The 20456-nt window shown below is 40.3% G+C and overlaps 1 protein-coding gene across 1 annotated transcript; it reads right to left on the bottom strand.

The window, feature by feature from the left end:
• Positions 1–364: 364 nt before the first annotated feature.
• SLC35E3 (solute carrier family 35 member E3) lies at positions 365–19473 on the bottom strand. The gene is made up of 5 exons (XM_007953390.2): positions 19072–19473; positions 18101–18211; positions 11965–12123; positions 6283–6365; positions 365–551 (listed from the first exon to the last, which is right to left on the bottom strand). The coding sequence occupies exons 1-5, from the start codon at positions 19471–19473 to the stop codon at positions 365–367; spliced, it is 942 nt and encodes a 313-aa protein (XP_007951581.1).
• Positions 19474–20456: the final 983 nt, after the last annotated feature.

The raw sequence follows: 20456 nt of genomic DNA, 5'->3' as shown, positions 1-20456 counted from the left end.
AGAATCTGAACATTTGAACACAACACATTTGCAGTATGGTAATACGAATTGCTTGGCCATTATTATAGAATCTTAATTTTCATGTACTTCACTTGGTATAAACAAATCATCCTATATACTTACTTCATTTTTCATACAATCATCTTTGATAGGAAGAATGACCTATTTTTTGTTTTAGAGGAAAGATAAGGTCCTCTTAAAAAAAAGTCACATTTATGAATAAAATTCCCTTTGCATTACTTCTTATAAATCATGCTTCAATGAATTTTGCACTATATATACTTCTGGCTTCTTTGAAAGTAATCTGTACATTTGACAATTTTTATCTTCTTGAGGCATTTTTCTTTCCTCCACAAAAATGCAATTAAGGACGCTGTACCAACTTACTCTTACTTCCTTCCTGTTCACCGAGTTTAAAATAGGTATAGGCAAGAATGCCAAATAATGTACATAAAATGCCAAGACCCTGGTTGACTGACAGCGGGTCCTTAAATAAAACATATCCACCAAATAAAGTAATGCAGAACTTGAAGTGTCCAAACATGTTATATCTGAGGTTTTTTGGATAAGGACGGAAAAGAATCACAAGCTAGATGTTATATTCCACCTCCCACACCAGCACCGCCCATCTAGTGTCCCTCCTCCTGCCACGCACATGCAGCAAAGGCTTCCTCTGGAGGGAAAGTGCACGAAACTCTGAACAGCAGCTGCACCATCTGAAAAACAAGAACTTGAATGACATGTGCGGCCAAGTCTAGCTTCTCCAGGTAACCCACAACCATAAAGTCAATTCTGACTCAGTGGCCCTGTAAAACATAGTAGGAGTGTCCCACAGGGTTTCTTCAGGTAGGTTTTACTAATTAACCAGTGTCAGAAGACTGCCCCTACTGTCCCTGTTGGCCATCCCAAAGATGGGAAAGTGGGTTACAATAAAAGAGTGGGAAATAAATCCAGAACAAGGAGCAGAAGATACATTTGCACAGCAAGTTATGATTATGTTTTAGTGGCATTTCTAATAAACTTTTTTTTTGGCAAATGAGGTGAGATGTGTAAGGTATTAAAGCATTAACTCAATATAAATACAACTAGTGTAGGAAGGACAGAGAGCAGTACTAAGTACCAAGTACACAGAGGGCCAAGTGCTTTACAAAGTATCATCTTATTTAGACATCACTTTTACCTTCACTGCAGTACCCTTCTTCTCATTTTATAATTGTCAAGGCTCAGGGATTTTAAGTAACTTACCCAAGATCACACATTATTAAGTGGCAGAGGTGAGGCCCAAACTCAAATGGGTCCATCTAACTTCCAAGACCATACTCTATTCTAGTATACCACTAGTAACTCTGGATTAAGGTTTTTCTAAAGCATTATTCATTTAAAAAACTATACATATACACAGTTCCTTTAAAAATTACTCTTTAAGTATAATTATTCTTATCTATAAAAATTAGTACTTAACTGTTTTTCAGGAGCTCTGGTAGTATAGTGCCTAAGGCACTTGACTGCTAACCAGAAGGCTGACAGTTCAAACCCACCAGCCACTCCTTGGAAGGAAGGTTAGGCAATCCTACTTCTGTAGTGATACTGCCTTGGAAACCCAAGGAGGGGTCGCTATGAGTCGGGGCCGACTCAACGGCAAATAACAAAAACTGCTCTTCAGATGTTTGATGTGCACACCATCCTCTCTTTCCAACAGCAACACCAGAAATACTTACTACTCTGTGTCTCAGTTTCCTCACCTGTCAAGTGGGGATAATATAGTACCTCTAACCCACAGAGTTAGTGGGTAGATTAAATGAGTTAACATATACAAAACCAAACCGAAAACCAAACTCACTGCCTTCGAGTTGATTTTGACTCATAGCAACCTCCTGTGGGCTTCCAAGGTGGTATCTCTAGGGAAGTAGATTGCCCAGTCTTCCTTCCATAGAGGGGCTGGTGGGTTTGAACCGCCAACCTTCTGGTTAGCAGTCAAATGCCTTAGGCCCTATGCCACCAGAGCTCCTTAATATATGCAAAGTACCCATCATATAGTAAAATACCATGTTTAGCTATAATAAAAGTAAACAATAGCATTATTTATGCATAATAAACATCTACTAAGTGCTTCAAAAGTGAGCCTTAGTGGCACAATGGTTAAGTACTTGGTTGCTAACCAAAAGGTCTGGACTTTAAACCCACCAGCCGCTCCACAGGAGAAAGATGTGGCAGTCTGCTCCACAAAGATTGTAGCCTTAGAAACCCACCTCTATTCTGTCCTTTAGGGTCGCTATGGAATCAACTCAATGGCAACAAGTCTGGTTTGCTCAGTTTTTTGAGACACTTGAGAGTATCTCTCAAACCCTCACAAAATCCCAATGTGGTAGATATTATTCCCCCCATTTTATAAGTGGCATGAATGAAACCCTGAGAGCTCCCATGACTTGCTCAGGCCCACAAGTAGTATCAGAGTTGGGAATTCACACCCAGATCTGTCTGACCATAAAGTCCACCTCTTTCCTCTGTTCTGAGCTGGCCAAGTCAGCAGCCTGTGAGCTCCTGCTGGTGGCAGCAGCTGCACCTCAGGAAAGCACAGGCCATGTCACTGGGGAAACTTGTGCTTATCTAACCCAGCAGAAGTGATTTCCTGAGAGACAGAGGGGATCTTCCCAAGGATGCTAATTATAATTGTCATGAACTATGCTTTATTTTAAGTTTTGATTTATCTTTACCTACACTGAATCCTACCACTTTCAATTTCTTTACTCTTCACCCTTAAGTAGTTAATGATCCATTAAAGATATTTATACTACATGGAAGGCAAGTTTAAAGAAACTCTTCACTGGCCTCTTCTGTAAATCAAAGAATAAAAAAAGAGTAGTCTATGCTTGGTAATTTCAATTCCTCCCCTCCATGTCTCCACTCCATTCTAGTCAGGCTTTGGCCCCTAACCCAACTGCTCTTGTCAAAACGTCAGTGACTTCCATCTCACTGAATCTCATCAATGATTATCAGTCTTCCTCATACCTGAGCTATCAGTGGATTTGACACAGCTGATTACACCTTCCCCTTTGAAACACTTTGCTTGCTTTGTTTCTACACCATTCTTCCTTCTATCTCTGACTGCTCCTTTCAGTCTTTGCCTAGTTCCCTCATCCCTCTAAACTCTAACCAATGAAGTATCTTAGGACTCAATCTTAGGATATACATATATTTTTTCTACTTAGTTGCTTGGTAATCTAAGTGTCACTGCTTTAAAACACTATTCACTCTGGAATATTTCCAGCCCCTGAACTCCCACACTTGTTTATCCAAGTGACTCCTCATACCCTTACCTAAATGTGGAACACGCCACTCATACAAAACTGAGCCCCTGCTCCTAACCTCCTTCAGGCTGCCCTGCCTCAGCTGATGGCAATTCCATTCTACCAGGTGCTCAGGCCAAAACCCTTGTGAGTCACCTTTCTCTCGTCTTTTATTCTCCACATCCAATTTGTCAGCAAATCCTGTAACTCTACTTGAAAATATATCTAGAATCCAATCACTTCTCACTATACCCACTGCTACCATCTTGGTAACTACCATTTTTTCTCAATAAGAATACTGCAGTAGCCTCCCAACGGTCTCTCTTCTTCCCTGGCCTCTTTTAGTGCAATGGTTCTCAACCAGAGGTGATTTTATCACCTGGGCAATGTCTGGAGACATTTTTGTTACCACAAAGGGAGAAAGAGGGCGCTACTGGCATCTAGTGGATAGAATCCAGGGATGCTGCTAAACATCCTACAATGCACAGAACAGGCCTCCGCAACAAAGAATTATCCAGCCTCAGAGTCAATAGTGCTGAGGTAGAAAACTCTGCTTAGACAAAGTGATCCTATTAAAACATAAGCATAAACTGTTGAATGGAAAACAAATTTCCTCTGTAAACTTTCACCCAAATTACAATTTGGAAAAAAAAAAAAAAAAAAGTAAAATCATGTCACTTTTCTGCTGAAAACTCCAATGGCTTCCCATGTCACTCAGCATAACAGACCTCATATAAAAGCTCTACTCAATCTGGTTGTCTGTTACCTCTCAGAGACACCCCCACCCCCACCTTTGTCACTCTGCACAGGCTTCCTTATTTCACAGGATCTCTCAACTGGCACGTAAGCTACCTCACTTCCTTCAGATGTTTACTCAGAAGTCACCTTCTTAGTGAGACCTTCCTGGCTACCTGATCTAAAACTTCAATGCTGCTCCCCAACAGTTCAGAGGCCCTCCCTGTTTTATTTTTCCTCCTTGGCACTTATCACTATCTAATGATTTAAATATGTGTGTGTGTGTGTGTGTGTGTAAATATATATTATGACCCCCTCCATTTATTTCTGTACCAGAATTTAAACCTGATGCAACAATTTTTATAGATTTGATTCTCTACTCTATCTGCAGCACCTGACATATAACAGATGTCCAGTAAATAAATATTTATTAAATCAATGAATGGTTTACAGTGGGCATTTAATATTTTTTGAATGAATGAATGAACACGTTCTTAATCAGGGCACATCCTTGGAGGCCTTGATTTGGCACAAGTTCTGGCACTAGACTGACTGGGCACATATCTGGATGCTGCACTTCTCAATGATGTGACCTTAGGAGACTTGTTTAATCTCTCTGTGCCTCCATGCCCTCCTCTTTAAATAACAGAATTCACCTCACAGAGCTGCTGTGAGAAATAAAGGATCTAATATATGCAAAGTGCTGTAAGCAGCATCTGGCACAAAATAAACAGGTATTAAGCATTAATTAAAAAAAAAAAAACTGTTATTACCACTGTTGTTGCTATCTGGCATCTAATACTGCTTATTTGTTGACATCTCAGTATTCACTCACTTTGGTAGTTAAGGTTGTATGTCAACTTGGCTGGGCCCGGTTGAGTGGCTGGGCAGCTGGATATAGTTATTCCCCATGGTGAGATTGGTAATTAACTCCATAGTGAAATCTACTGAAGCAGCTGAGTAGCTGCTTTAGGGATGTGGGTTGCTTCCAACATATTAGAAGCAACTTTGAGGAAGGTCTCCAGCTGATGGCACATTTGTAATCTGCATGTAGCCGAGTCACTGTTCAGCAGCCTGCCATGTTGCCCTCCCAATCCTGGGACTTTTAATGGGCTTGAATTAATGGCCTGCATATATGGTTTGGTAATATTGGGACTGTGCCTTTTCACATGTCGACCTTGGGTCTGTCAACCTTAGCAGCTAGCAGCTGCCTGAGTGAAGAGATGCCTCTAGCTTTAGTGGGCTGGGAACAAGAGGCAGAGCTAAAGCTCAAGGTCGAAGGGCCTTCACCTAGCTCCTAGAGCCTGGCACTTTGAACTTGGATTTCTAGGCTCCAAAATTGTAAGAGAATAAACTCCTGTTAGTTAAAGCCATCCCCTTTGTGGTATTTCTGTTAGAGCAGCACTGTTGTTGTTATGTGCCGTCAAGTCAAACCCGACTCATAGCGACCCCTCCTTGGGTTTCCGAGGCAGTATCACTATGGAAGTAGGATTGCCCAACCTTCCTTCCGAGGAGTGGCTGGTGGGTTTGAACTGCCAGCCATCTGGTTAGCAGGCAAGTGTCTTAGCCACTATGCTACCAGAGCTCCCTTAGGTAACCAAAATACTTCGAAAAACCAGTACACTCTGATATGAGGTTACTAAACTCTCTCTCTCATTTGGGGAACTCCATTCTTTGCATTTGCCTACTAGTTGGAGCAGAGCGAAATACTAAGTGAAACAGAATGACTAGCCAGATGGTGGAAATGGGCAGCTGAGTTGGACTTAAACCTCCAATTATGACTTATTTTCTTAAAGTAACATTCAGAAAAACAGGCACACCCATCTCCAAATAAGTACAAAAATATACTCCAAAGTCAGTGATTGGAGAATATCCTTTGTAATCTGGATTAAAGATGCTTCTACTTTATTAATGTAGATAACTGAAAATCCAAGCCTCGGTCTCACCATTCATTCATCAAACACTTATTTGATCCTACTATGTGCCAGGATTGGTGCTCCATGTCAATTTTCATAAGAAAAAAATGATTATTTAAGCAAATTAAAAAAACATTCATAATACAGAAAGTTAATCCATTTCCCTAGTTGATATTTCTGCAAATTTCCATAATTTTTTACTTGAAAAGACATAACAAAAGACTGCAAATAACACACTCTGGTCAATTAGGCCATGCAGTAGTTAGTTTGAGACTAGGATACAGTGATTGTGACTGTTTTGGAAAATATAGAAGACTCTGCATTTGTGATTACAGAAAGGATACGTGACTGGTGAAGTGTTCCCTATGATCCAGTAAATTGATAAGTTCACCATGAAAGCTATCACTCCAGACAGCAGCACCATAACCTAGAAATAAACCGATAGAATCATTAATGGAAAGTGTCTTTAACACTGTAAGCTTCAAATAAAAATACATTTCATTAGGCATTTTTAAAAACTCAAACATCAATCATTAAGAACAAGAAAAAAAGGAAAGAGAATCAATTTGGGAGACACTAAGAAGTGAGCAGAAAAGAGCAGAATGAATAATATTCAGGAATGTAATTTCTTTTTATAAGCATCAATGGAAAATTCTGTAATAATATCCTGCCTCTGAATGTGAATTTCATTTTATTTTTCTTATTCAGCTGAGGGAAAGTATATAATATTTAAAATATTATTTACAACATATATTACCCACCAGCCACTCCTCAGAAGAAAGTTTGGGCAATCTACTTCTGTAGTGATACCGCCTTGGAAACCCAAGGAGGGGTCGCTATGAATCAGGTCTGACTCGATGGCAAATAACAACAACAATATATATATTACCAAGTAATATTTTATAATAACTTACTATAAAAGCAATACAATGCATTATAGAAAAATCAGAAAATAAAGGCAAGAAAAGAATTCTTATAATATTAATCACCCAACACTGTTAACTAACACCTTGGTATATATCCTTCCAGATTTTTTTCTAACGTATTGTTAATTTTAAATTTAATGAAATCAATGAACATTCATTGACTATCTGAAAACTAGGTCAGGCCTTGTGAAAAACAAAATATGTACAAGGTACTTGCTCTGAAAGAGCTTGGAAACCATTTGAGGACATGATAAAAATCACGAAACTCACACCTTGCGCTTACCGTGCACCGAGAATTGTTCTAAATGCTTTAAAAAACCAAACCAAACTCACTGCTGTCAAGTCGGACCCGACTCACAGTGACCCCACCTTGGGTTTCCGAGGTGGTATCACTACAGAAGTAGATTGCCCAACCTTCCTTCTGAGGAATGGCTGGTGGGTTTGAACTGCCAGCCTTCTGGTTAGCAGTCAAATGCCTTAGGCACTACACCACCATATATTAATTAATTAATTCTCACAAACACCCATGAGATAGTTAAATGTTACTATTCCCTTGTTATACACGAGAAAACAGAACACAAAGAGGTAAGGTAATTTACCTACAATCACATAAGTAGTAAGTGGCAGGGCTGAGATTTAAACCCAGGCAGTCCACAGTCTGGTTCTGAAGTCCCTGCTTTTAACCCACCCTGCTATACTCCCTCCTCTCAAACCCAGAGCACAATGCAAAATTCACAGTTCAAGCAGTAAAAGAAAATGAGCATTGAGTGCTGTATCATTACAGCCAACACATGGAACAGATAACAGGTTTGATAGAAATCTCAAGGGAGAAGATATAACTTTGGGCCGGAAGAGAGAGAAAGATCTCTGGATCTCAAAAGACTGGACAGATTTTTAAAAAAGAGGGAAAACCATGGGCAATAGCATGGAGGCATCTAAGCACCAAGTATGTTCATGGAACAGTGAATAAACCAATCTGGCTGAGGACAGCAGGCAAAGTGGGCTGCACGACTGTATACACACACAGTGTTATGCTCAAATCTATTCCACAACTTTAAAAGTTATAAAACTATTTCCTATTTCTGAAGAGAATTTAGATAAAATATTGATTGTGATCTGAATTATTGAGAAGTTTAAGCTCCATAGATGGGGCTATAAAACAAATAATAACATCTGTGAAGAATGTACTCCTTAGAATAATCAACTATGCAAGACCAAAAGGGCAACGTCTGCCCAAAACCAAATATGAGAAGGCAGAGAGGGACAGGGAAACAGGACAAATGGAAAGAGGAACCCAAGGAGGAAACAAAGAATAGTGACACATTGGTAGATTATAACCAATGTCATAGAACAATTTGTGATGAACTACTGAGTAGAAAACTAATTTGCCATGTAAACTTCACCTAAATCACAATAAAATGTTAAAATAAATGAAAAAAAAGAGAAATATTTGATTAAAAAAAAAAAAGACACTTAAGCTCCACAGAAAAAATGTCTTATCTGAAGATTCTTTCTGTCCCATGTGAGTTCTACCAGTTTGCAAATCAGTGCAGTCATAAGGAGACCTAAGGAGTTAGATTAATGTTCATTAGGAGGCAAATACTCAATATTCAATATATTAATTAAATGAAGTCCTTTAAGTATTCAACTAAGAGATACTTTCTCTTTAAAGATCTTAAACAGTTTCTAGAATTATATCTAAAATACATCATTCTTAATTTTATTAAGTCCATAGAATATTACATAACTGTGTCTTAATGACTTGACACATCACTGAAAACACAATTATTCTGCTTTGAGGCAGCCATGCCTTCTAGGGACATTAGGAATGAACGAGGCCTTCCCTCACACTAAATGGCCTCAGACTGCTGTACTCTTAGTTTCTTTTTTTTAATTATAAAATATTTCAAATAGACTAGTACAGTGAACACCCATGTGCCCATAACCTAGGCTCAAAAACAATTAATGGCTAATCTTTCTTTTTTAAATCCCTTTACCCATAGCAAACCTCTTAATTATCCATCTGGTTTTTAAAAAGCAGCCTTTCTATACTTTCCATTCTTTCAAATCTGTCAGAGGGTTTACAATGAAAAGCCTCTCTCCTAGTTTAAAGTGTAGAAGAAAGAACTAGTGATCTGCTCCCATAAAGATTATAGTTAAGTCAATTGGTGATACTACATTTTATTCCTTGAGTCAATTTAAAATGGCTAAGAAAGCAAACTTAAATATTTCCCCACCTGTAAGAGGTTATTTAAATTTCAAATATTACATTAAACAACAGTAATGCTAAATGGGAGTAGTAAGACTTAAAAGTCTTTAATAAAGTTGTATAAAGTAACTCTTTCAGATACTGAATGAATAACTTGAATCTCTTTGGGTCAAAGATGTCCTCTCTGATTTATACTTGTGAAGCAAACTTAGTGGTTGTATGGTATAGATGATCTTATCATTATTACATTTAAAGAATATTTTAGAAAGTTTTAAAACACAACCCATTAAAAAAAAAAGATGATAGCTAAAAAAACCCCATGGAGCTGTTCTGCTCTGTCGCAATGAGTCACGATCAACTCGACAACTCTCAACAGCAAGACAAGCTACAGTGGTTTGAAGAGTAGATAACCAAGATGGTTAGGATTCTGTGAAATAAGAGGCAATATTTCTACTCTGGAAACAAGGGCGTGTGCCAGAGTATATAAAGGAGCCCTGGTGACACAGTGGTTAAGTGCTCAGCTGCTAACCAAAAGGTGGGTGGTTTGAACCCTCCAACCGGTCTGTGGGAGAAAGATGTGGCAGTCTGCTTCCATAAAGACTAACAGCCTTGAAACGCAACAGGGCAGTTCTGTTCTGTACTACAGGGAGTTGGAAACAACTGCCAGTCTGCTCACAGGCAGTATAGAAGAACAGTTAAAAATACAGACTTTGGAACTAGAATGGGATTCAAATGCTGGCTCTTCATCAGCTATGTGATCTTGGGTCAATATCTTCATCAATTAAAAATAATAAATAAAATCTACCTAATAGGGTAGAAGAATGTGGCATCAGGATTCGGGGAAGATTCATTAACAATCTGAGATATGCAGACGACACAACTTTGCTTGCTGAAATAAGGATGACTTGGAGTACTTACTGATGAAGATTAAAGACTACAGTCTAAAGTGTGGATTACACCTCAATATAAAGAAAACAAAAATCCTCACAACTGGACCAATAAGCAGCATCAGGATGAATGGAGAAAAGACTGACGTTGTCAAAGACTTCACATTACTTGGCTCTACAATCAATGCCAATGGAAGCAGCAGTCAAGACATCAAAAGACGTATTGCATTGGGCAAATCTGTTGCAAAAGACCTCTTTCAAGTGCTGAAGAGCAAAGATGTCTCCTTGAAAACTAAGATGCACTTAACCCAAGCCATGGTATTTTCAGTTGTCTCCCATGCACATGAGAGCTAGAAAATGAATAAGGAAGACTGAAGAAGAGTTGATGCTTTTATGTTGTGGTGTTGGTGAAGAATACTGAAAGTACCATGGATCGCTAAAAGAACTAACAAATTGGTCTTGGAAGAAGTGTAGCTGGAATGCTCCTTGGAAGCAAGAATGACCAGACTTCATCTCACCCACTTTGGTCATGTTATCAGAAGGGACCATTCTCTGGAGAAGGTAAAGTGGAGGGTCAACGAAAGAGGGGAAGGCCCTCAACAAGATGGACTGACATGGTGGCTGCAGCAATGGGCTCAAGTATACCAGGGACCGTGAGACTGGCAGGACTGGGCAGTGTTTGGTTCTGTTGTACATAAGGTTGCTATGAGTGAGAGATGACTTGACGGCACCTAACAATAACAACCTAAAAGGGTTGTTATGATGATTACATAATATTTGCAAAGTACTTAGAATAGTGCCTGTAAAAGAGTAAGGCCTATATATGTGTTTGATAAGTTAATACCATCAATAAAAATGACATTCCCATTGCCTGTGTTCAAAAGGTTAAAGTTATGGGAAGCAGAAATTCTTGCTACAGTTTCTAATTTAAAATGTTCCCAAAGTACATATACCTTGGATCTGGCAATTCCACCCCTAGGAGTCTACTGCATAGAAAAAAAGAAAAAATAAAGAAAAGCAACAGTACACAAGGACATATGTAAACGAATGTTTACTGCAACATTATTCATAGTGGTCAAGTATTGGAAATAAAGTGAACACTCAAAAATAGAAAAGAATGATTTAGAGATTTCCACGAAGTACTGTTGAGTGAGAAAAGCAAGATTCAGAAAAGCATGTGTAATAGATCCTACTTTTGTAAAAGGAAAAAAAATTTAATTGTTTGTGTGTGTATGTGTATGTGTGTGTCTGTGGTGTCATACAGGTATGAATGGCATGAAGAAAAATAGGGAAACACAAATACTAGAATGTTAACGTGACTTACATTTCAGGGGGCAAAGGTGGAATAAGGGAAGTAGAAGTGTGTATGGGTCTGAGGGCTGGGGGGGAAGGAAACCACATTAAAAACAGCAATATGTAAGATTCCACTCATATTAAAATTTCCCACGCATACACATATGTGTGTATGCATGCACAGGTGTATATGCAAAAGAGATCCATGAAATGACCATCACCAGAAAGGTAAAGGTGATTGTTTGAGTGTGGCAGGATTCTAGAGGACCCTTACTTTCTTTATATTTTTAGGTATGTTCTTCTGTGTTCAGAATCTACACAATGAACACATATGACTTATATTATTAAAACAAAACGAATAAAGCTATATTTTCATTGTGAAGAAAAAAATCAAAATAGAAATAAAATTTCCAAATTATTTGTAGGCCATAGTTTAGTGTGGTCAGAACAGTAACCAGGCCATCAGAAGACCTGAATTTTACTCCTGGTTTTGCCATTGACTAGTTGTTTGACTCTGGGTAAGTCCCTTAACTCTCTGTAACTGAGTTTCTTCATCTAAGAAAAGAATCCTTATTTTGCCTTCCTTCCAGGGTAATGTGAAGATAAAACGTGTGAATGGATATGAGCTAGTGCTGTGAAAACTAAACATTGAATTAGTATTAGAGAGATTATTACTATGCTGTTTCTTGGACAAAAATATTGAAGACTTACCAAGGCAGAAATAGACCAGAGACCAAATATTCCTCCTTCCCCAAACACTGGCTCAAACAAGGGCACAGCCACCAACAACATGGCAGATGACATAGGTGCCTGGTAGTACAGCAGCTGCATTGAGTTTACTTGCAATTCATGCTGTTTGGCTCCTACCCACTGAAAGTTAGGAGATAAAATAAGTTAGACAGAAAAGAATTAGCATCACTTAATAAACAAAAGATTTATCTCCAGCCACAGAGAAGGGAATGTGGAGTGGGGACTAGAGGAAAGGGAAATACCTAATTATAGGTATACATCACTTAATACCCATTCGAGCAATGTCCATCTGATGTACGTTCATGGTCCAGTAAGATTCCCACCCACTCCCCCCCCGAAAAAAGGAAAGCAGCTCTCCTTCTGTTTACATCCTCCTAATAGTTTTAAAGATCCCAAACCCAGACTCCTGGAGCACTGGAGCGTGTGTGGAATACAGGCAGGTGAAGTAGAAGACATGGCTCTGGCTATAGGCTCTCTGGCTTGGTCTGGTGGTAGGGGCCCGGGCTGTTCCTGCTGCTCAAATAGGAGGAATAGTGAGCGGTGAGTGAGCCTGGGCATGCTCCACTCCTTTCCTACTCACTTCTTCTCACTCTGGTCCCCCCTTATCATTATTGCAGCAGCAATAGCTTCACCCATTCCTCCAGCCTCCACCAGTAGCTCCAGTAGCAGCAGCAGCAACAAGGACAACAGGAAGTGGGCTTCCATAAGATTTTAATAGAGTGTTAATACAATATCCAAACCACATAACGTCTTAGTTCACAGAATGTAACATGGATGTTAAGCAATGCACACCTGTATTCTACAAGCAAGACTTCAACGATCAATAATACATATGAATGCCCTTTAAGTATTTTGAATCCCCCCCAAAAAACCAAACCACTGCCATCGAGTCAGATCCAACTCATAGTGACCCCTCCTTGGGTTTCCGAGGTGGTATCTCTACAGAAGTAGATTGCCCAACCTTCCTTCTGAGATGTGGCTGGTGGGTTTGAACCATCAGCCTTCTGGTTAGCACTCAAATGCCTCAGGCACTATGCCACCAGAGCTCCCAAGTATTCTGAATAGAGCACTATAAATTTGATTTCTCATAACCTAAAGTCTTGTCAATTTTAAAGAAGGGGGAAAAAATCCCCTTTTCTTTCTGGTCCTAGTAAATGGGGGAAAGTAAATGCATATATGGGCCCACAAGCATCAGCCATCTTGGGAAAATAAGGGAGAAATGGAAGTGTAGGTGATAAGTAAGAATACAGATGCAGGGCCCACAAGCATCAGCCATCTTGGGAAAATAAGGGAGAAATGGAAGTGTAGGTGATAAGTAAGAATACAGATGCAGCTCCAGATTTCATTTCTTTCTGGCCCAAAGAAAAGATTACAGGAAGGGAGCAGGTTAGAGACTGACGAGAACCTCAGTTAGTCTAAGGAGCCACCACTGTGCGTGACTAGAGAACTAGAAAGCTCTTTTGATTTACTTCACAAAATCCAATGAATGTGATGGAAAATTTCCTCTGTATGGATGACTTTTCTGTGGGTAACAGCCCTTCCCCCCAAAATTAGGGAATCTCCAACTCTAAAATATCATTCAGTAGAACTAACACATCCAAACCTCAAATCCCATTAGACCTCAAAATGTTTCAGAAACATGATTGAAAAGAAGGCTTTAAAGAAAACCTGATGGAGCTGTGTGAACAAGATCTGGCAAGAACAGCAAAGCTTGTGAATAATACTGCCTACAGAGCTCTTTTTTCTGTAGGTCTGGGTATCCTGTTACATAGACTCTAAGTCTACAGAAATGCACTAAGACAAAAAACAGAAAAGCAGGAAACCTGAAACGTACTCCTGCCAGCCTTCACCTAAGACTCTTGTATGGATAAGAAGGTCAGAGAATTCATTCTTCAGCTGCCCACTCCTTGGGCACAGCAGCAGGCAAAACAGATGGCCAGAGTGTGTGTACGTCCCTCTTTTCCTTTAGTAGCTTTGCCAGGCATCTGCATATGCCTCTCCCACAGAACTGTCTGGAACAGTGGTCCATACTCAAAATTTTGTGTCTGCTCTCTCTCACTGCAGTGCAGCCTGTCTTCTGCCCACCATCCCGCCACAGCAACTGTTTTCCCAAAGGGCACTGTCACCTCCAACTGCCAGATCCAAAGGATTCCTCAGCCTTCCTCCTGCTGGACTCTCTGCAGTAGCTGCAAATTTCTCTTGGAAGAACCTGACTTCCGGTTTGCACTGCTCCCTCATCTCTTACCTGATGCACCTCTTCCTTCACGATGTTCAAGGCTTGGCCTTCTTTTATCTCCCGGACTGCTCTCTTTCACTATCTGTTGACATCTGAAATCCACATTATCTATACCTCGACTTTCTTCCTTGAACATGCTTAATTTCACATCATCAACAATTACCTGGCCACCTTCACTTAGATAGTCTGCAGGAACTTGTTTAAAACAAACTCACATTCCTTCTACATACTAGCTCCTCTTGTATCCCTCCACTTAATGATATAACCTTCCCCAAGGATTAGACCTCCTTTCTCCCTCACTCTCCCATTCAGTCAAATACTACTAATACTTTCTCCAAAACGTCTCTGGGACCTGTCTCCACCTTCCCATGCCCATCTCCACTGTCCTAGCCGAGGCCCTCATGTCTTTCCCTTAAAGCATGGGTAGCTTCCTAACTGCTATACTGTCCCTCTTCTCTTCTCTCTTATCTACTCCTTATTGCTACCAGGTATGTTTCTAAAACACAGGGAATGATCAAGTCATTCCCCTATCTAAATTTCTTTCCCTGTGCCTTCAGAATGAAGAACACACTTCCTCAGCCTGACATCCAAGACTCTTTGCCATCTAGTCTCACTCACTCGCAGCTTTTTCTCCCTACAACACTCTAGCCTCGCCAAACAAATCAACTTCTCCGAAAGCGCTCTGTGCTTTCACGTATCATCGCAAAGAAAGATCTCTACTGTATTTCTCTGCCAAGCAAATTCCTGTTCATCCTTCAAATTAAATGATCACTTTTTCCATGAAATCTTATCTCACCACACCTCTTGTAGAAGTGCCACTTCCTCCACAGTGTTCCTCAGATCTTTCTTCGTTTTCTCAGGTATACTACTTGTGCTTTGCTGTCTACATGTGTCCCTACAATGCTGCACTGTAACTGCTTTTCATCTCTCTATATCAAGGCAGAGCATAAGACTTAGCACAAGAAACGTCTGATGGATGAATGAATGAATAAGTCAGCCTGCTCTCTACAACCAAAGCTAATAGCTTATCACTCATCTTTTAACTCTTTTTAATTCTTCTAGTAGTACAAGAAGAAATATCTTAGAAATTATATCTAAGAACAATGGGAAAATACAACTTTCTTTAAAAGAAAAATTTCCAGGGAATATGCCTATTCTGAAGGAGCTCTGGCAGCACTATGGTTAAGGCATTGGGCTGCTAACCAAAGGTTCAAATCCACCAGCCACTCCATGGGAGAAAGATGAGGCAGTCTGCTTCTGTAAAGATGTACAGCCTTGGAAACCCTATGGGGTCACTATGAGTTGGATGGACTCAATGGCAATGGGTTTGTTTTAGTTTTATGGCTATTCTGCAACAGTACTTTACTATTAGTAGAAAACCCATTTACTAGTCTACACTAATTTAGTTAACATGCCCATTAACTAGTCTACACTCATTTACTTGTCAACCTCATTTCAAATATCCACCTGAGAGATACAGAACCCTTTCATTCTAACCTACAGCAATTCTGAGACTTGTGTGAACAGAAATGATCATACTAATATGGATAGTAACAACTGTGATTTAAAATTATGTACAAGGAATCCAGGAATTCTACTCTTCAACAAATTAAATGTCTTGCTATATTTAAGAAATACTTAGCCCTACTACGGAGGAAAAAAAAATTTATATAGAAAAAAAACTGTATACCCACTGAAGTGTACCTGTTATGGATTGAATTGCGTCCCCCCAATGTAAACCGCTACGCCTGTGATGAGGAGCCCTGGTAGCACAGTGGTTAAATGTTTGGCTGCTAACTGAAGGATCGAGTCAGCAGTTCAAACCAGCTGCTTTGTGAGAGAAAGATGTGGCAGCCTAATTCTGTAAAGATCAAGGGGGAAAAAAAAACAACCCAAAATCCCAAATTCATTGCTGTAGAGTTGACTCCCACTCATAGCAACCCTATAGGACAGAGTAGAACTACCCCACAGGGTACCAAGGTTATAAATCTTTACAGAAGCAGACTGTTACATCCTTCCCCCATGGAGCAGTTGGTGGGTTTGAACTGCCAACCTCTGTGTTAGCAGCTGAATGCTTAACCACTGTGCCACCAAGGTTCCTTCCATAAATATTACAGCATGGAAATTCTATGGGGGCAGTTCTATTCTGTCCTACAGGGTTGGTTTGGAGTTGCAATTGACTAGATAGATGGTAACTGGTTTTTGGTACACCTATGATTTTATAATCCCATTTGGGTAAAGAGCTTTCTTTGTTATGTTATGATACAATGTTAGTGTACGGTGTGTCCTAAATCAATCTTTTTTTGAGATTTAAAAGAGCAGATTAAACAAGCAGCAAAAAAGCAAAGATAGGGAAAATAAATATCATACCACAGGAAGATCACCAAAGACCAGAGAAATAGACGCTGAGAAGAGGCAAAGACATTCCCCCAGAGCCCACAAAGAAAGCAAGCCTTCCTCCAGAAATGGCACCCTGAATTTGGACTTTGAGCCTCACTGTGAGAAAATCAATTTTTGTCTGTTAAGCTCACCCACCATCCACTTGTGGTATTTCTGTTGTAACTGCTCTAGACAAGTAAGACAGTACCCAAATGCAATCTTTCTAAAGCACAAAGCTGAACATCCTCTTATCATCTTCGGAGTAAAAGAGTATCATGGAACCAAGCGACAACACTGAGTGGGTGCTTCTATCCTTTCATGTCACTGATCTCTTATCTTATTTAAACTGGCTCTATGCAACTAAAAAGGAGCTCTGGTGGCGGAGTGGTTAAAGCATTGGGCTGCTACCCAAAAGGTCAGTGGTTCAAACACAACGGCCGCTCTGTGGGACAAAGATGAGGCAATCTACTTCCATAAAGATTTACAGCGTTGGAAACCCTATGGTGCAGTTCTACTCTGTCCTAAAAGGGTCACTAGGAGTCAAAATCAACTTCACCGCAGTGAGTTTAATGGCACTAAAAAAAATTCAATCAACCCAGTACGTTTTGTAATAATGTTTCTGAAATGACCAATACCAGAAAGTTTAAGACGCTGGTATTACTGAACTCCTAACATCCTAACAAGAATGCCTTAGTTTACAACCAATGGATGCTTGTCCAAAAAGTAAAACTGGTTAAAACGTTATACATCTTGGCTTAGAATTCCCATGTAAGTACACCCCAGAATTTCCAGTCTACGGTTTTCAGTATAGAGAGAATACTGTTTCACTATACCCTACACCAAGTTAGTTTTTTCCTTATGATGTAAGAAACAACATACATACTGCTGGGAGTTCATGATAATGAGGAAAGTGAATCCATAAACACATTATTCAATGAATGCCTGCTATAGACAAGGCATAGGCATCGTACTCTGAATAAGTGAAACAGTCCTTGTTGTAAAGTATTCTATTCATATAGACAAATTATTAGAAGCCAATACACAAGTTGTAGTTGCATTTTTTTTGAGGTAAAGATCTATAAATCTGAAATTTCCCTTTCATTTTTGAAAATGTACCCTTTCACAGTAATGTTTTAATTGAATAGTACCTGATAACTATAACCAACAAACTTAGTCCTCAAGTAAAAAGTCTTACTACTTATTTTGTAAAGAGTTCCCAGAAAATATAACTACCTCAAACTCAGATTAAGCCTGGGTGTTATACACTTACAAACAGGTAGGTATTTGGTGAGCATCATACACCCAAGATTTCCTGTCTCCTTTTCTTCTCTTCACTTTGAGTCAGACAACTTACGCAATTATAGCTTTTTTCCCCATAGTCTATTGTCTCTACATTGTATTTTCTAAACTTTGGGATACAGCTTCAAAATTTATGAAATCTGCTAAAAAGCACATAAAGTAAAAAAAAAAAAAATTACCAACCACTTGATAAAGGGATGTAACTAAAACACCAAGAGCAGCAAACACCATTCCAAGGAAATTAAACTTCACATCGTAATAAGAATTTAGGATTACACCTAAAGTTATAGGAATCTGTAAAGAAAAAGAGGTAAATATTTTTCAGATTAAATTCAAGAGACAGACTTTTAGTATTCCTTTCACAGTGTCTTATAAGGTTTTTAAAAACACATCACTGGGAAACAATGAACCTCTATCAATGTTCTTGCTTTTGGGAAAACTGTTCATTCTATTTACTCAAAGCAAAATACAATAATTGGTGTTCACATTTAATTCTACTTTACATTTGGGGTAAAATAATGAATTGATGCATTGCACTTTGCAATAAATGAGTATCAATGTGTGTACACCTAAGTACATGGATCGTAAAGCAAATGTCTACACAAAATATAAAGAGATAAATATGTAACTACCAAAAACAAATAAAATGTTAAGAAATATTGTAAGTTGGTAAGTGCTAAAATTATTTTAGCCCATCTCCTTTTATTTAAAGATGTAAAAACCCTTGCAATGTGTAACCAGAGTATTCTGAGATTCACATTTTACAGGGTTTGGTCCCCTGGAGCAGGGAAGCTGTTTTCCGTTGGAGGTTTTGCAGACCTTCTGACACATTGTATTGCATCACGCAATACAGTTTTCTTTTCTTACTGATCTCAGCATGTAAAAGATTTCCCTCAAAGACTGGTTATTAAAACTCACATAAACACACCTTCTGGGTTAAAAGCCCAATAGAGCGCCAATATGGCTTTTTTTTTCCACCTCCCCAAAATAAGTACGAAGTTCCAATAGTCAAAGATGACTCATTTGAGAATGTTTATATGAGGAGAAAGAGCATGGCACAAGGTTAAACAATATACATTGAAATTTCCCGGGGAGAACGACGTTCCAGGAGATGGGCTGTCAGACATGCGCCTGGGGAAGCTGAAGCTACTCACCAGCGTGAGCTGTATTCTGGTAGAGAAGGTTTTCTTATAGTAGAGGGTCTGGATGGCTATGATAACCGGCGTGGTCATGGCCTTGGCCAGCTGATAGGTGCCTATGGTATTGTTCTGCAAAGAGAGGTTGGTGAAGACCACAAAGCCACAGAAGCTGAGGGCCAAGAGAAGAAGCTTGGAGGGCGGCAGACTTTTGGGGGCAAAGATGTCCAACTTCTGGCAGATATACAAGCCCAGCCAGGTGACCACGAAGTGCACCAAGGTCAGGCTCATGTTGGGGAAGCCATGGTGTACATAGATCCATTTGTTGAGGAACACGATGCAGATGGACACCAGCAGGTTGAGCAGGAGCCCGGCGGCGATGCGCCCTCTGCCCCGCACTCGGTCCACCAGGGATGCCATGATCGCTGCCGGTGGCGGAGTGGCGACCCCCGGGAAGCTGGGGCCCTTCAACCTCCAAGGGGGACGCCCAAACTATCTTCGGCTGCCCTTCCCCTCGTCCTCTGCCGCTGGTCCCCTGCAGCCTCCTGCCTCACCTCTCGGTCAGGGACAGGCATACACCTATCGGGTCCGGGGCCAGCGGACGCTTAACCAGCACACACATGCTTCGCCGCCGCCCATTCAGCGGGCTAGGACGCGGCAGTTTGTTCCATTCACCCCGCCCTGCCTACGCTCTGGACCACGTGATTCGGGGCATCAGTTCTTCCGCCCCGCAGCAGTAGGTGGTGAGCGTTCGCCCCTGCGCAGGCGCGGTGGGCTGTGGACACGGAAGAGTTCCTGTGGGTGTTACCCGAATGTCTTGCCTAACTCTGACCCTGACTGGGCTGGTCTTAGAGCGCCCTCTTAGTTACATTCCCTTTGTGTCAGTTACCCGATTGTGAGATACCTGTTCTTTCAAGCTTGTGGAATGGGGTATGCAGACACTGTTGGCCAGTTTGACGTGTGAAACTGATGGGCAAAATCTTTAAGCCTCCGCTCTGGAACTGGGGGCAGGGACAAAGGTCCATTTCTCCCAAAATGCCACCTCTATTTCACAACCAAGCACTGGGCAGGCTCGGTAGCCTCTGTCCTTGATTTGCCTCTCGTGCTGTGTTAACTTCATTCTCTGAGTGAGATGGGGAAAGCGCAGTCAAGATCCCAGTATTCTCGGTCTGCGGTCTCTCTGCCGCACTCACCAGGAAGTTAGCCTTCTTAGGAGATACCGTAGCTCCTAACTGGAAGCTGGGGAGAGGTATCTTGGACACATCCAGACCGAGTGGAACGGGAGCTTCCGTTTCGTTGAGTTAGGGGACAACTGGGAGGGAGCAGGGTGTGGCCCAAGTGCCACAGATTCTTACTGTTCTAAGATTTAGTAATTTTTCTTAAATAAATATTTCTGCATTTGT

This window comes from Orycteropus afer, unplaced genomic scaffold (assembly GCF_000298275.1).
Source record: "Orycteropus afer afer isolate SDZICR_OR568_19922 unplaced genomic scaffold, OryAfe1.0 scaffold00392, whole genome shotgun sequence".
NCBI lineage: Eukaryota > Metazoa > Chordata > Mammalia > Tubulidentata > Orycteropodidae > Orycteropus > Orycteropus afer.
Note: the sequence above shows the minus strand (reverse complement) of the source record. Positions and strands in the feature narration are given on the sequence as shown.

What these genes read in the sequence shown, in the direction of transcription:
- SLC35E3 (XM_007953390.2), bottom strand. Translation starts at nt 19,473, where the DNA reads ATGGCATCCCTGGTGGACCGAGTGCGGGGCAGAGGGCGCATCGCCGCC. An exon ending in TCTGGTCTATTTCTGCCTTG is followed by an intron (nt 6,366 to 11,964) that starts GTAAGTCTTCAA and finishes GTTTATTTCTAG; the next exon opens with GTTATGGTGCTGCTGTCTGG. An exon ending in GGGAACACTTCACCAGTCAC is followed by an intron (nt 552 to 6,282) that starts GTATCCTTTCTG and finishes AAAAAACCTCAG; the next exon opens with ATATAACATGTTTGGACACT.